Source organism: Euleptes europaea, chromosome 3 (assembly GCF_029931775.1).
Source record: "Euleptes europaea isolate rEulEur1 chromosome 3, rEulEur1.hap1, whole genome shotgun sequence".
In the NCBI taxonomy this organism is placed as follows: Eukaryota; Metazoa; Chordata; class Lepidosauria; order Squamata; family Sphaerodactylidae; genus Euleptes; species Euleptes europaea.
Genome location: NC_079314.1, coordinates 70,375,334 through 70,391,059, shown reverse-complemented (window position 1 = coordinate 70,391,059; position 15,726 = coordinate 70,375,334). Strand labels below are relative to the sequence as shown.

The 15,726-nt window shown below is 40.7% G+C and overlaps 1 protein-coding gene across 1 annotated transcript in view; it reads left to right on the top strand.

The window, feature by feature from the left end:
• WIF1 (WNT inhibitory factor 1) overlaps positions 1-15,726 on the top strand; it is a 46,140-nt gene that overhangs the window by 22,467 nt on the left and 7,947 nt on the right. The window contains exons 3-4 of the mRNA XM_056847206.1: positions 3,953-4,061; positions 14,794-14,934. Coding sequence (XP_056703184.1) covers positions 3,953-4,061; positions 14,794-14,934 — 250 coding nt within the window. The remainder of the gene's footprint in view (positions 1-3,952; positions 4,062-14,793; positions 14,935-15,726) is intronic.

The window sequence follows — 15,726 nt, the reverse complement described above, 5'->3', positions numbered from 1 at the left end:
ATCTGTGAGCAAAACTTCAACCACTTTGCCAGTGCAGGAAGAAGTACAATCGGAAAGATGGTTACTGGTGTGGTTGGGGAGGGGGGATTTGCAACCTTTTACCTAGAAGTTGAGGGAGTGATCTTCTGTGTTACATTATATGACAACAACATTCCAAGGCAGTCTACGTAGGAAGCTTTCAGTGCATTTGTGACATGTATTTTGACAGCAGCAGCCATTACACCAATTCCCACTTTCCCTTGAGCACCCCTGTGGCCACTCTGATAATCACAACAGTTTCTCCACTGCACCCTTTGGCACAAAAGTATGTACCCAGGCTGCTTATTCTTGGGTTTTTCCCATAGTAGCTCCTGTGCTTTGGAACAGGAAGTGCTCCTCCTGTTCTTAAGGCCAGCAAATTGTTTGTTTGTTTTTAAGGGTGAAGCGTGTTTTAATTTGTATTGAGGGAAAAGTGGGCATAGCATTATTTTAAATATACTTATTTACAGTAAGTTTAGACTTTGGTCCAAACTAGACACTTGTGTGTTTGTTTTGCAACTGGACAGGCTTCTGGTATAAAAGTTGCACATGGAGAAAAAAAATGTTTCAAACAATGGAACCCAATGAAAGTAGGGTTCATACTCTACATATGAATGAGACAGTGTCTAAATAAATATTATTGACAAACCTAGTTTGGCCCTTTCTTGGCGAGGTGTCATTATCATTGATGGAACAGTGAGCGGCACTAGCAGAAGAAAGTTTTTCCAGACAGTCATCTTCCGTGCTTTGGAATATGCGCTTCTCAAGCAAAAGCACCCACTGCTCTTTGCCTATGGTGGGAATACGACTTATTTGCAGCATACAAACCTCTCAGCTGAGAAGCCACAAAGAAAAGCAGTGTGTGTGTGTGTTTGTGGGGAATTCATCCCTAGTCATTGAGCTCTGGATATTGTTGTGTCTCCCATGGATAGCTTCTACACAGGCTTGGAGCTCTTTTGTTTGTTACGGCTTCATGTGTTTCAGGAGTGAGGCTTAGCATGGAAAGTAGATTCTGGATCTGGTGGATCATAGCTAAGATGAAACCCTGTTGACAAAATTCACTACTGAATATTTCTGGCAGCTCAATCCCTTCTTAGGGGATGGTATGTTTAGGACAGGGGATTGAACTAGATGCCTTTTTAAAAAATCCTTCTCATTTTTGGCTTGGTTTTGCCTTTCATTTCTTCTCCTTGTAGGGAGTCTTAATGAATCCCACATCTAGCTTTTAAGCCAGGCATGAATGGTATAAGGCTCATAGCCTAATTGCATCCTTTCCCCTATAGGCCTTTAATGGAATTCCAAACATGTATTGTTTGCATACCATACCCACTTCTTTTGGGAAATATCCATATAGGCACATTGGGCCGTGAGATGCTCAGCAGAAAGGCAGGCATATACATATTTTAATTACACAATACATATATAATTATGGAAATGTAAAGGTGTTGCTGTTCCTGTCTCTTGTGAAGTTAACTTTTTCCAGCCATTGACAGCTAGCTAGTGACACTATATTGCCCACTTGTACCTGAAACTCCTTCAATATATGCCTGATTGGAAAAATCAAAGTCTTCTCTGTTGTTACTTTGGAGTTCTGCAGGGAACCATGCAGTTAAGGTGGAAGGTGTAGGGTTGCCAACTTTCAGATGGAGCCTGGAGATCTTCAGACTATAGAGATCAGTTTCCCTGGAGAAAATGGCTGCTTTGGATGGTACACTCTGCGGTATTATACCCTCCCCTCTCCAAATCCCACCCTCCCAAGGTTCTACCCCTCTCTAGGAATTTCCTAACCCAGACTTGGCAAACCTATGGGGGTATATGAAAAGAGTGATTTGAGTTGTGTACTCTCACCTCACCAGCTGTCCCACTCATCTCACTAGGTTCAGTAACATTAGTGCAAGAGATATAAATTATGTCAAATAGTCCCCTGTATTTATGAAGAGTCTTATTTTTAAGGGGGAGAGAAGCATACAATGAATACTGCTATGCTTGAAAGATGAGAGTGGAGTTATTTTGGTTGAGTCACCAATTGTTGTTTTCCTACTACTAAGAACATGTTGTTTTAATCACAAAATCCATTATAACCTGTTTTTAGATATAATTAAAACATCAAAGCTAAACAATGAGAAACAGACAGTGTGGCAGTAGCTCTGTTGCCATGGCTTTGTGAGGGTCTGCAGGGAACAAAACAATTTTTTTTTCCTGAACAGATGATTTTGCTTAAAAAAAACCAACTGCGCATACACTAAGCTGTATGGGTCATTTTGTTATTCCACATTTCATACAATTCCTTTTATTAAAACCCAGCCTTAAATATTGCTGTTGCGCATCTCTGATTTCACATTTTGCTACCCTCCTGCTTTGTATTTGATATTTTCAAAGTATCTTGCACTAAGAGAAGCATCCTTTATTTCTCCAAATTTCACTTACTTGCCAATAGTTGGAGTCAAAGCACTGCAAATGAAGTTTTTTTTAAAGAACGAGGTGTTGCCATTTTCCCCTTCCCACTGCAGCCCCTGTTCCTCTCATAAATTGCTCTGGGGGAAGGGGTTAGAAAATTCTTCAGGATGGGTTGGGATGCAGCAGATAGAGGAGGAAAAAAACCCCTTGTAGAGGTAGGAACGACTTTGGTTTGCCGTTGTACCTATATGCAAGTGTTGCAATCCTAAAAACACTTCCCTAGGAGTAAGCCCCACTGAATAGACCTGAATAGGATTCCGAGTATGTTTGCTTAAGATTTTTCTCTGAAGGATGTCAGCTCTATGGATCTGTTGAAGAAAGACAGTATAATGAGTAGTAGTGACACTTGAGAGGTATGCCTCACCAGGTTGTTTTCTTCAGTTTCTCTAAGCTTTCTTTCATTTTCCTTTTTATTTTTTTTAAGCGCACAGACTCTTCTGTGTGATAAAAAGCCAATAGCACGCTTGCTCTAAATTAATCAAATGTTTGTATTAAATCTCCATTTTATTTTATGCTTCACTTCCATATTTGATTTCAGTATATCTCATACCTGGCACTTGATATATACTTGATAGATGACTGGTAATCATGGTTAGCAGGTCTCCCACTTTGGCAGGTGACTTCCTGCTTCCTGCTGCCTCTGCCCACGATTGCTCAACTGGGTAGTGGGGGGAAATGCCCGGCAAAATTGGGGGAGGGGCAATCAGTATCACCTGGTGCAATAATGTCACTTCTGGCACAACCTGGAAGTTATGTCATTGCATTGGGCAATGCTGTAGCATTCTCCCCAAACGCCATGGTTAAAACCGTTAAACCATAGAATTTTGGATGGATGCTAGAACGTCACCTCCCAGAACGATGATGACACTTCCAGGTCATGCTGGAAAATGACATCATCATGCCATGGACAACACCACTGATGAGTCCCTGCTCTCCCACACACCCCACAAGTTGCCTGCCTGGGACAACTGTAATAGTATTTAGTATTACTGTAATAGTATTTAATATTGGACAATTTGACAAGTTTTAAATAATTTCAATTATTTGTTTCAGAGCTACCTAAATTTCACAGCAATTTCAAGTCCAGTTAAATCAAGGGAGCCATGATGAAATCTCCAAATATGTACTTTAGCTGCAAAAGCACCCTCAAAAGCCCTAATATGGGTTTAGGAAAGGGGCGTCTGCCCTGTACCTTTCCCCCAATTAAAAACCTCCTCAGTTGCAATAAGATTCAGTAGGAGGGGAAAACAACAGCCCCTCTGCTTTAAATATATTGGTGCAGTCTTTTTCTGGTCCTTTGATTTTTGTTTAAAATTGTGTAAAACATTTTGCAATAACAGTAAAATTAAAAATGACAATACTTGTAAATAGACTGAAATGTAAAAAAAAACATCGCCCTCTCTTCAGTATAATAGGCTTAATGACACAAAATGAAGCACTTAGAATAAACATTTCTTTTAAATGGATTTTCTTGTAGGCTGAATACTTTTATGAGTTCCTGACTTTGCGTTCATTGGATAAAGGCATAATGGCTGACCCAACTGTAAACATCCCTCTACTTGGAACAGTACCACACAAAGCATCAGGTTTGTGGCATTTACATACAGTTAATGAATGTGTATGTTTTGAAACACACTGGGTAGGATCGGCGAATGGAAAAAAGTCTTCTGTCAGAGGAGAGCTTTCTACAACAGAGAAGGCTGCTCTGCCACCAACACATCCATAGAAAGGTCTGCATAATGACACACATTTACAATGCAGAAATAATGTGACATCAATTTGCTGTACTTCCACCTTTAAAATGTCTACTGAATAGCCTCTTTTATATATTTTCTCTATACAATCCAACCTTGTTAGACTTGCTAATGGATGCAGTCTAGCAGGAATTAGTCCAAAGTGCAATGCATAAAATGCATGTATATAAACTGTGGTTCCCACTCAGAATGCTCACAAAGGCATCACTATTTGAAATCTTCAGCATCTACATAGCGTTAACCAAATAACAGCTGGTGGCTCTAGTTGGTGGATATAGCTGTGCAGTTAGCAAAAATGTTGCCAAGGTGTTTTACATCCACTTTAATATTGTAATTGACTGGAAATGTGGGGGCTCACTAAAATTAGTGCCTAAGGACAAAATGTGGCAGAGGCCTCATAAAATCGTAAAGTCTGTAACTATATTAGCAGCGTTGTCTTAATTATTGTGCAAGCTTTTGAAGGGATGGAGTGTTGTAAAAATGTGTATCTGAAATAAGTCTTCCTGTTCAACCTCTTTTGTATGCGTGTAGAACTGAATATCCGGATGATATAAAGTCATTTCGCTAAGTTTATGTGCATTCTGGACCATCTTTTATTTTGTGGGGTGGCATGTTACTGACTTTATGACCTATCTTGCATTTTTGTATCAATTCTTGCGGTTGCTTTTCTGTTGACCGCCTGTGGCTAATTCAATAAAGGAATCTGACAAAAGGCACACAAATGATTCAATAGAATCCATCCCCCACATCTCTCAATTATTGCAATTAGGCTTATGCAGAAGAAGTTTCCGGAGAGTTGCATCAAAACCTTCTCTGGTTTTGGCAGACCATTCAATTACTTTTAGGCTCTAATCTATCTAAACATGTGTGCATGTATCCTTCCCTCCTCTACTATCATTATCTGGGTTAAGGCAGGTGTAATTTGCTTTAGAGGGAGCATCCTTACCATATTTACAGCCTTCTTCCCAGAATAAGGCTCAGGGAAAGTCTGGTCTCTTTTTTTCACAGAAATCAGATTCACACCGGACTGATTACCTGTCCTTGTGTCAGCATAAAACCATCTTTCCCATTTTCAGACCAAGGTGCACAAAGCTGAGTGGTCAACCCCTTACATCAATCAAAAAACAACTTATTTCCCATTCTGAGCAGATTGTAAAGGGTTTTAAATAGTGGATGAGTCTATAAACAAATGCTTCATTGGGTAAGCATGCCTGGCTCTTGAAGGGAAAAAAGTCAGTCCTTCTGAAGCACAGACCCTTCAGGAACAGATAATCTGGATTGGATCCACAGGGACATGTGAGGATCCATAGAGGCAGATCATATTATATGGAAAGGGCAAGTTCAGTGGGGGTCCAAGAAAGCCTTTGCTGAGTGTGTAGACTTTGAAATTGAATTGGAAAGAGATGCAGTGGCATATAGAGGGGATCATAGCTGCTCCAGGCAGAAGGAGCAGCATGATAGAGGGCTCAGATATGAGAGTAGGCCAAAGGGACAAATGGAATCAATACATAGCAGCTGACTCTCTGTGGAGCAAGAGAGCATCAGCTCAAGACTTTCTGCAGGCTCAACTGATGCCTAGAAGTTTGCAAGTGAATAACAGGGAGTCAGTGGAAAGGCTTATGGAGCAGGGTGACACCTTCACGGTGATTAGAGTTTTAGCAAAAAAAGCCATGTAAATTGACAGAGGAGAATAGATTTGGTGACAAAGAATGCCTGCAAAGAGGAACTCAGAAGGTTTTACCAAGAATTTTCAGCCATTGTTTGTTTGAGAAACCCTTGTGGCATGCCTTTAATTTGCACCCAATTTATGATGACCATGTAGGATTTTCAGGGCAAGAGACATTCAGAGGTGGTTTGCCATTGTCTTCCTCTATGTAGTTTTCCTGGTATATTTTGGTGGTCTCCCATCCAAATACTGACCAGGGCCAACCCTGCTTAGTTTCCATAAAAGGGAACCAGTTCCTCTCAGCCTGAAGCCCTAGGATTTAACAGCTTGGTTCCCAAACAAGAGTGTTTTCTCTGAGGCCAGGGGCCTCTTGGGTGTTGGATCTCCATTTTATTATCATAACAACCATTACTACACAGAAAACTGTATGCTTCTGTGTAGTAGTGGCACTACATGGAGGTAGGGTTGCCAGGTCTCTCTTCGCCACCGATGGGAGGTTTTTGGGGCGGAGCCTGAGGAGGACGGGCTTTGGGAGGGGAGGGGAGGGGCTTCAATGCCATAGAGTTCAATTGCCAAAGCAGCCATTTTTCTCCAGGTGATCTGATCTCTATCGGCTGGAGATCTGTTGAATTAGCAGGAGACCTCCTGCTACTACCTGGCAGTTGGCAACCCTACATGGAGGACATAATGTAGCTTTCACGCATTAAAGTTGTCACCTGGAATTTTTCCTCACAGAAGCATTTCTAGCTGTATTCCACTTGGTGCCATAACATACACAGTGATTCAGAAACCTTAATCTCATGACTTGATAACTGAACGTGAGAATTACCTCCACTGGAAAAAAAAATCAGTGAGTTTAAGGAAACATGTGATTACGTGGAAATTCTGATTCTAGACTTTGCATGTCATTCCTCAATATTGCACAGCCACATGTCGTTGTGCTGTAACCATCCTGTTTCCAGCTTTACTCCATCCTCAATATGCTATACCCAAACCTGTTTCTCTTTGATGTTTTTTGAAAGAATGCTGTCCAAGCATGTTAGCACACTGTCTGGAAGAAATGGAAGGAATGATGCACATTTTCCTGCCTGCATAGGTTCCACCCACATTGCCTCCCTTTTGCCATGGTCATTTCCCTAGCATTTCCCCCGCTGCATCATCAGAGGGATTTTATTAAATCAGTAATTGCTATAGTGCTACAGTGTGACCATACCTGAGAGAAAATTCACAGTTTTTGCAGAGCACAGGCATAAAGGACAAGTCAGAAAAAAGATGGAGGAAAGTATGCAGAACACTGGGGTCAGCAGTGGGCGAGGTGGGACAGGTGCCAATGTCTGATGGCTCCCCAGGGGCCCACCCCTGCCCTGAAATGATTGTGTTTCTTTCCTCACATTGCATACCTTACCAAGAATCCCAAGCAACAGTAAAGGGGGAAATGTCAAGTTTATAGCGATGGATTATTTGGAAAAGCAAAGCATCTGCTAAGCTCTCATCAAGGTGTCAAGGGACAATTTGCCCAACACCAAATTGGAGAGCACAAGTAGTCTGATAACAGTTCTGGCCAGGCAAAGGAATTTCTTGGAATATTACATCACCTTTGTCCATTTTTTCTGGAGCTGGGAAATAGCCTCCCAGCATTTGCCACAATTGAGCCTGAAAGCTCTAAGTCAGACAAGTGGGAGTGCTGACTAAGATGCTGTCAAACCAGATCTGCTGCAGTTGCCACAACTAGCTAATGTATTAGAGGTGCACGTGGTATGCAAAAATATACTGAGCCATCGCTGTACATATAGTTTTGTGGTATTCTTATGCATATGGTACGACATTTTGTGTCAGGTTAACCAAAGCAGCCTTGTTGTACATGCAAATGTCATTTTAAAATGCCGTAAGTATGGGTTGAGGTGTTGTTCCTCCTTACCTTTTCAAGTGCTGAAAAAGCCATGGGGGAGGGGTTCAGCCATTTCAACACTTGATAACGCATGGGGGGGATGGGGGGGCAGCTCCTCATCCTGCCTTGCTGCAAGCCTGACCAGGATCAGGCCCTCATAGCATTTAAAAATGACTTTGGAATGCTAGGGGCATCCTTGTGGTCATGTCTAGTTTGGCGCTGTGATTCACCATTTTGCTGCCATAAAAACAAGGTGGAAAGTGTTTTAATTACATGAACCTAGAGATGTAACTTTCTAGAAGTTTTTCAGAACTTCACACTTCTACATGCACCATTGCATGGACTATCATAGGAGTTGGCTTATAGTCACTTTTAGTTTGCAAACATTATATGCAATGCATGATGTTTTAAAGAAAAATATTCTGGAAAGATTATTATACTTGTTATATCAAAGTGACACCTAAGTTATATCATTTTACGCCTAAGTTACATTGTTTCATACAAAGTAGTAAAGGGTAACCAAAAGAACAAAATAAGCCAATTGAAATGGAAAAGGGAATTGTTAAAGAAGAAAGGGTACAGCCCAAGGGAAGGGGGCAAAGGAAGGGATGTGGTTACAGGAGAACGGGGCTGTACCAAAGGAGAAGGGGGGCTGGTTATACTTTGTTGCCTACAAAAACCTGCAACTGGCCCTGTTCCCACATACAGAAGCTTGTCGCCAACACAGACGCCTCTGTATTTGTAGTGGTGATGAAAGCAACATGGAGAATTCTCACTGTGTGCGGGCAAGTTTATATTCATATAAAAGACATTTTTATTTCTCTGTAACCTTGTCTGTGTCATTATCTAATAACTAGGTATCTCCCAAAGCCCTTATAATATCCTCATTACACACATAGGAAAAACACACACAAGAAACTAGAAATAGCCAGCTTGTGTGGACTGCAACAATGAAAATGTGCTGTGAAGCATGACTGAGCATAAAAATTGGCCAAGGTATGTGAAAGGATCAGTTTTCGTGCACAATATGTCTGCTTGTCTAATCATGTATATCCCAGCTTATCTCCTCAAAGCAGCTAACAAAGCAACACGTTGTGAGGACACAACAAGTAATCAGCATACTTCAGTTTCAGTTAATGGCCATTTGAGAAGGCTGAAATCTAGAACTCCATTTCAACTAGCTTCATGCCTCACTCTTGTCAGGGAGTCATGGCTTCTTCCCATTTTAAGCAGGAGCCTTGCTAACTATGATTTTGGGAGGTCTGAATGGAATGAAGGTAGGCGTGTTGTGATTGTAGTTCTGGTGACTGAGTTCCCAGACTGCTAGGGAGATGAAGAACATGTTTTCATGTGGCAGTCATGTGCAGATAGACCAATATACTTACACTTTGTAGTGCAGAATAAGCCCACACTAAAGTAATTCATATGGCATGCAGTAGGAATCAGTAAACTGGCTTGAAATGTACTGTGTGTGTCAAAATGACATATTAGTTATTTAAGGGCACTTTCACACATTCTGAATAATACACTTTCAATCCACTTTCAATGCACTTTGCAGCTGGATTTTACTGTGTGAAACGGCAAAATCCACCAGCAAACAATCATTAAGGTGGAATGAAAGTGGATTGAAAGTGCATTATTCAGAATGTGTGAAAGTGCCTTAAGACTCAACAGGATTGGTTAACCCAAATGCACCTAAATGAATAACAGTGTTTTGACAGGCTTTTTCTGTCAATGGGAACTGAAGCAGGGCTAAAGATACATGCTTGAAAAAGAATTAAGAGGCAAGAATTTTACAGCTATGTCCATAACTTTGCCAATGACCATCTATGTCAAGAAAATTATGATATCAAATTAATAAAAACTGATCCATGACATTTACATGCTGTATAAGGTAAATTTGATTATTGGTTGTTTAAAACAATGAGACACCCAGAAAAACAGACTCACACCACATTAGGAGAGTATTTTGCAGTAAAATCTCAAATGTGCTGGAAGGAGGAAGAAACTAAATAACAGATGTAGTTTTAAAAGCATCAATGAGAAGCCAGCCATGAAGAAAGCAGATAATTGTCACTATTAATCTTAAGCAATCTTCAGATGAAACAACCACAGTACAGCATTCCAAGGCTGTAGGGTTACCAGGCCTTTCTCCTCATTAAAATACTCCAGATTTACTGCCTTTCATTGACTCTTTGTAGTTAAAAAAAGTTTGTATTGGAAGCAGCCGTCTCCATCTATTCATTGTAAATAGAACACGACAAAATTTGTTTGAGCTCTGTCTTTTTGGAGTCCCCATGCCCTGTTTCTCTTCATAAGATCATAGGAAGAGCCCTGTTGGATCAGACCAAAGGCCCATTTGATCTGATGTTGTGCTTCCCAGGGTGGCCAACCAGATATCTTGGGACACCCATACACTGAGCACACAGATTAGCTCTCCTCACTACTGCTCCAAGCAACAGGTATTCAATAGCATACTATCTGGCAACATGGAAGATCCATTTACCCATTGCAGCTAATAGCCACTGATATTCCCATACATTTTGGTACCTTGTTTAAGAAGCCAAAGGAATGCTGCTACTAGCAGTTGACATAGTTTGCTTTTACTAAAAACTACTGACTTTTCTCTTCAAAGTAAACTTTCAGTTGTATTGAAGTACATGTAACTGAAATAGAATAATTTCCAATAATGGATCTATCTGTTAATTTGGGTATGGGAATGATCCTTAGTTACAACTCTGGCTTATTCTCCATCTGTGACCGAAACCCCAAAATGAGCATCATTACCCCTCGTGGCAGCAAGGTGAAGAAGGCTCTGACATGAGATACTAACAGCCTATTCCTGAGCCTTCACCAGCTGGGGACAGCGTGGCCATGGCGCCACCGTGGCACCTCCAAAGCCATTCCCCGGCTGCCGAAAGGCTTTAAAAAGCCTTTTGAAGGGTGGTTTTTGTTGTTTTTTGGGGAAATCAGGTATTTTGCCACACTGAAAACAGTGAGGCTGCACCACCAAAAAGCTTGCATAGCAACGCTGTTCTTTCTGTCGGCATACCCGGGGTGAAAGGGGTCAGGAAGCTGCCTACTGGCAGCTCCCCCCACCCCCAGCATGCCCCGAGAACACCCCCTGGGACATTGGCATGGGGGCAACAGCATCCCTGCTGCGGCAGCAACAGGAGCATGGCGTCCGGGTCCCCCCACCGGCATCTGTGCCACCCTGGACAGCATAAGTGGCACAGGCACCGGTGCAGGGGGCACGAACACCAGCGCAGCCCCTTCCTGGCCTCCTAAGGACTTCTGTCCTTTCGGGTCAGGAATGGGCTATAACAGCATTCTCTTAACATTTCTTTATTTACAGAATTTATACCCCTCTCCTTTTCTGGGAAATAGCTCTAAGGAAAAGAGTGATCCCATGTCAGTTTAAAGAAGTAAACTGGGAAAGTGTATATACATTCCTAATGCCTCCTAATTAAGAACTATTGTTTGAAGAATCTTATGTGTATGAAACAAAGAAGTGACTACTCAGAGAAATCAACCTCAGTACATGATAAACATATCAACACTTGTTTGAGAACCACCGTAGTTACTTCTGGAAATAGAAAATATCTACGGTATATATCTGTAAGAAGCTCCTCATTCTTGTTTTTCTGCTACAAGCCAAGCCTATTTTTTTTTTTTATAAATTTTTATTGATTTTTTAAAGCTATAAATTCTCCATAATTTTGACAACAGCGTAAAAATAATATCACAATCGCAATTATATTGATTGTTGTCTTAATTACCATTAAACATAAAAAATATGACAACTTCCCCATCACCTCCATCTACCTCTTAATAAAGTATTATTAGCCTTCGTTAACATATACTGATCCTAACATTAATTTCATTCTAAAGTTTCATGTTTTATAAAGTTTTACATTCTGGATCAAAATAAAAAGTAGCCTTCCATTATTCCCAGATCTTGTACATTATCACAATGATTCCTTCAATACTCCCCTTTTCCCCAGTTTCTCCAACTCCACCAGTTCTAGCGTTAAAATGATTTAATCCCTTTATTCTGAAACCTTTGTCCCTTTCCATTTAACATAAATTTAAAATAGCCATGCCACCCGTCCACACTGTCAAAGCCTTCCAATCCAGCAATCATATTTAAGTCAATCCTTTAACCATGGTCTAATACTTCCTTCTGTAACTGAAATAAGTCAATCAGGTATGGGAACAAGATTTCTTTGTTTTCTCTCATTTCCTCAGGCAAGGTGCATATCCAAAAATAATTCTTTCTGGGCTTAATCCCCATCGTGGCTTCAATCTGTGTTCCTTGATCTGCTCTCTTCTTCCTTGTATCCACACGTCCTTCCATGTCTTTTTTAAATGAAAAGTCCATTTCTTGTATGTCTGGTCTCTTTGTCGCCGGCTGGTTACTTTCTTGAACTTCTGTCTTCTTCTTTATATCCTGATATTCTTCCGTGACTTTTTGGGCAGAAGAATCCATTGCTTGTAAGTCCATATTTGTAGTCATCATTTGAATTTTCAAGACTTTTATGTCTTCTGTAACCAGATTCAACTTCTGATTACATACCAGTGATGATTGGTCAAGAGTCATCATCACTGAAATCAATTGAGCCATCTGTGTAGAAATCTGTTTTAATTGTTTAATTGTCGCCTCAGAATATTTAGCAAACATGTCCTGTACTTTTTTTTCCATGATTGAATTCAGTAGAATTCCCTTTGATTTCATAAGAGCAGGGCTATGTTAGCCAGATCAGGGAGAGGCTCCAGAGTATGTAACTTTATTAAAAATTTGATGGTCATCTAGCAGGAGTCCAGCATGTAGTTAATAGAAAATACTTTATTGTCCAACTTAATATCTTTTTCGGGTTGAAAAAATAAGTATTTAAACTTAAAAAAACTTTTTAAAGTTAAAAATACCAACGAGTTTTACCAGACGCTCTAGATCGGCTGAGCCAGGAAGTATTCCAGGGATTACCTAATCGTAGACCTTCTATCGTCTCTTCTCTATGGTTATTACCTTCAGGAGTGGTTTTGGTGTAACACGAGTAAGACGAATTTCCGGTCTTACGACCTTCTTCCTGTTGATTTGTAGAGCAGTGGAGAGGTAAAGCACAGAGTCTTCCGGTCAAAGGATCCTCTTTGTTGTACACGTGGCTGGAGGACCTTTTTTTCCCTCATGTAACTTCTCAAAAGTTCCTCCCTCCCCTTCCTTTAAGAACGCGTCGGATTGGCAGATCTTACATCAATCATTCAAGCTCGTTGTTTTAATTTAAGTTGATCAGTTTGATAAGGCTCCTGCTGCTTTATCTGATGGATCTCATACAACAAAATCATCCAGTTCAATTAAGGGAGAAAAACGGTTACCAGGAATATTTTCTTCAACCCCCTGTTATTCGATGACGCCAGTGAAAGACGAAGGATTCTTATCTACTCACTTGGGCGCCCGGAGGTGAGGCTTTAATCTTAATGTAGTCCTTATGATGTTTATAGGGTGCTGGAGGGTAGAGTCTAAAGCCGAAGTTGCGCGCTGGCGATTTCAATCCCTTCGTGCCCACGGGACCAAACGTCTGAAACTCCGGGGGGCTTATTAAAGCTACCTCAGAGTATTCAGGAGGTCAAACCGCATATATGGCTGCAGGGAATTCCTGCCTCTCAGCCCACTTGCAAGGGCTGGGTTGGGGTGCAATAAAACACCCCAAATCACACGCAAACTTGGATACTCCCCAGGAGCCCCTGGGAAGACGCAGCACTCAGCCCAGCTCAGCACCGGAAGTTGAAAGCCAAGCCTATTTTAATGACATTTCGTTAACCTGACTATAGCATCTCCTAAGCAGAGATTAAATAAAACCTTTTAAAGTTTTCCTTCAAACATCCTCTCGAGTGCCAAATATTTCTGACTTTATATATAAATGAAAACAAAAAGATATTCTCCACAAGTAGTGACTTTTATACAGAAAGAGTTTCTTTGGCGGATTCCCCAACCATCGTGTGAGACAAAACCAAACAACATGAGACAGTCATAAGTCCCAAAAGTGATAGTGGTGGTTGAGTCTCTGAATTAGACAGGAGGGAGGATATATTTGTCCGTAGCGATGAGAACATCCAGAGGTAGTACAGTGCTGAATACAAGCCACTGGGGGCACACAGAGGAAGAGCTGTGGCCTGCATATCTTGTCTGTGCACTTCTTGCCTGAACACTGGTGCAAATGGGATCCTAGGGCAGATGAATGCCAGCAAAATGTGTTCACTGAAATAAATAAGAGTGTAAGTATGATTGGCAGTAGAATGGGACTGTCTTATTCTATTAATACCTTAAATGGTATTGTACCTATGGCACTGTGGAATGCCCCTGTGTATATGAACAGAGGGCAGATACCCCAGAAAGCTTTGCTTTCTTCCATTTTCTCTGTCTGCTTGTTATTCAAGCGATGTCAGCATAAGCACATACACACACTATCCACACACTAATCGCCTTCAAATGTTGCAAAGCAAGGGACATTCGTTCCTCTCAGCTGCAGAGCTGGTTCAAGCTAGAATTGCTTGTCTATTGTTTGCTAGGATCACGCCATGAGAACTTTCCTAATGTATCGAACTGAAGATGCTCTGAACAGAATTGTATAAAGCTTACTGCCTGGAGAACAGGAAGTTTGATTTATTTTTGCAGTCTGACTCTGTGTGGGGCTGGAGAGAGATTTTAAATCCCAGCTTGTATTGTTTAAAACTTAGTACTATTAAATAATAATAATAAGCTGTTAAAAGAATTCCTGATCTCCAGTCCGCTATCTGTGATCTGACCTAATCTGGATAGCGTTTTTCTGGGCGCAACAATATGTTCACTGAAATAAATAAGAGTGTAAGTATGATTGGCAGTAGAATGGGACTGTCTTATTCTCTGCACAGTAATTGTTTTCCCTGGAAGAATATAAATTACATCTCTGGTCATTAATAACTTTGTGTTTGACTTTACTAATATCACCCCCTACCCCGCCCTTCCTTTTTAGTTGTTCAGGTTGGATTTCCTTGCCTTGGGAAACAAGATGGAGTGGCAGCATTTGAAGTTACAGTGATCATAATGAACTCAGAAGGCAACATCATACTTCAGACACCACAGAACGCCATCTTCTTTAAGACATGTCAGCAAGGTAACCAGGAGTGAAATATTTGTTGTTCTTGTCATATTTAGGGATGATCAGAAGATTATGTACCCGTTCAGCCGCAAGGCACAGGAAAGGGCAAAAAACTGTGACTGGACATAGTATCAGTATGCTATGCAAAGCTGCCTCCCCCAGTCTTATCCAAATATTGTTCATCAATCTGAATATCATACTTTTTCAAGTGGATGAAATCATACTGTTGCCTAATAAATCATTACCAGACAAAAACCCCAAATCAGCTACAATATAATGAGTCTTAAAATGATTTTCAACAAGAGAATTTATCTTCAGTGTACTACCCTGAATTTACTAGTGATCCCGGATTTATATACATTTATGGTATGAGTCTCTGTTGATAGATTTTCATGCAGTCTAACGTGTTGCTATGCTCTTTGGTTCAAATCCAAGTTACCAAAGACTAACTTCAGTGTACTACCCTGGATTTGTTTTAACTAAATCCCACTGAAAGCAATGTCTTTACTAACTTGTTCCATTGGTTTTAGTCAGCACCAACATTAGCTGGATCAGGGGCACTAAATGCTGGATAGAAGCATCAGACTTTGTGGGAAACTATTGGTTATATATGATTTAAGTATTTTAACACTGTAAAGGATAAAATATTCTTACACATTTTTCTGACCATATCAGTCAACATGCACTTCCCCTGTCAATCATTTGTATACTGGAGTTTGCAGCTAATATTTTGCATTGCTATTTTATAAGTAGAATCTGATGCTCTTGCTCAAAGACAAATCACAAAATGGTTCACAGCACGTGCAG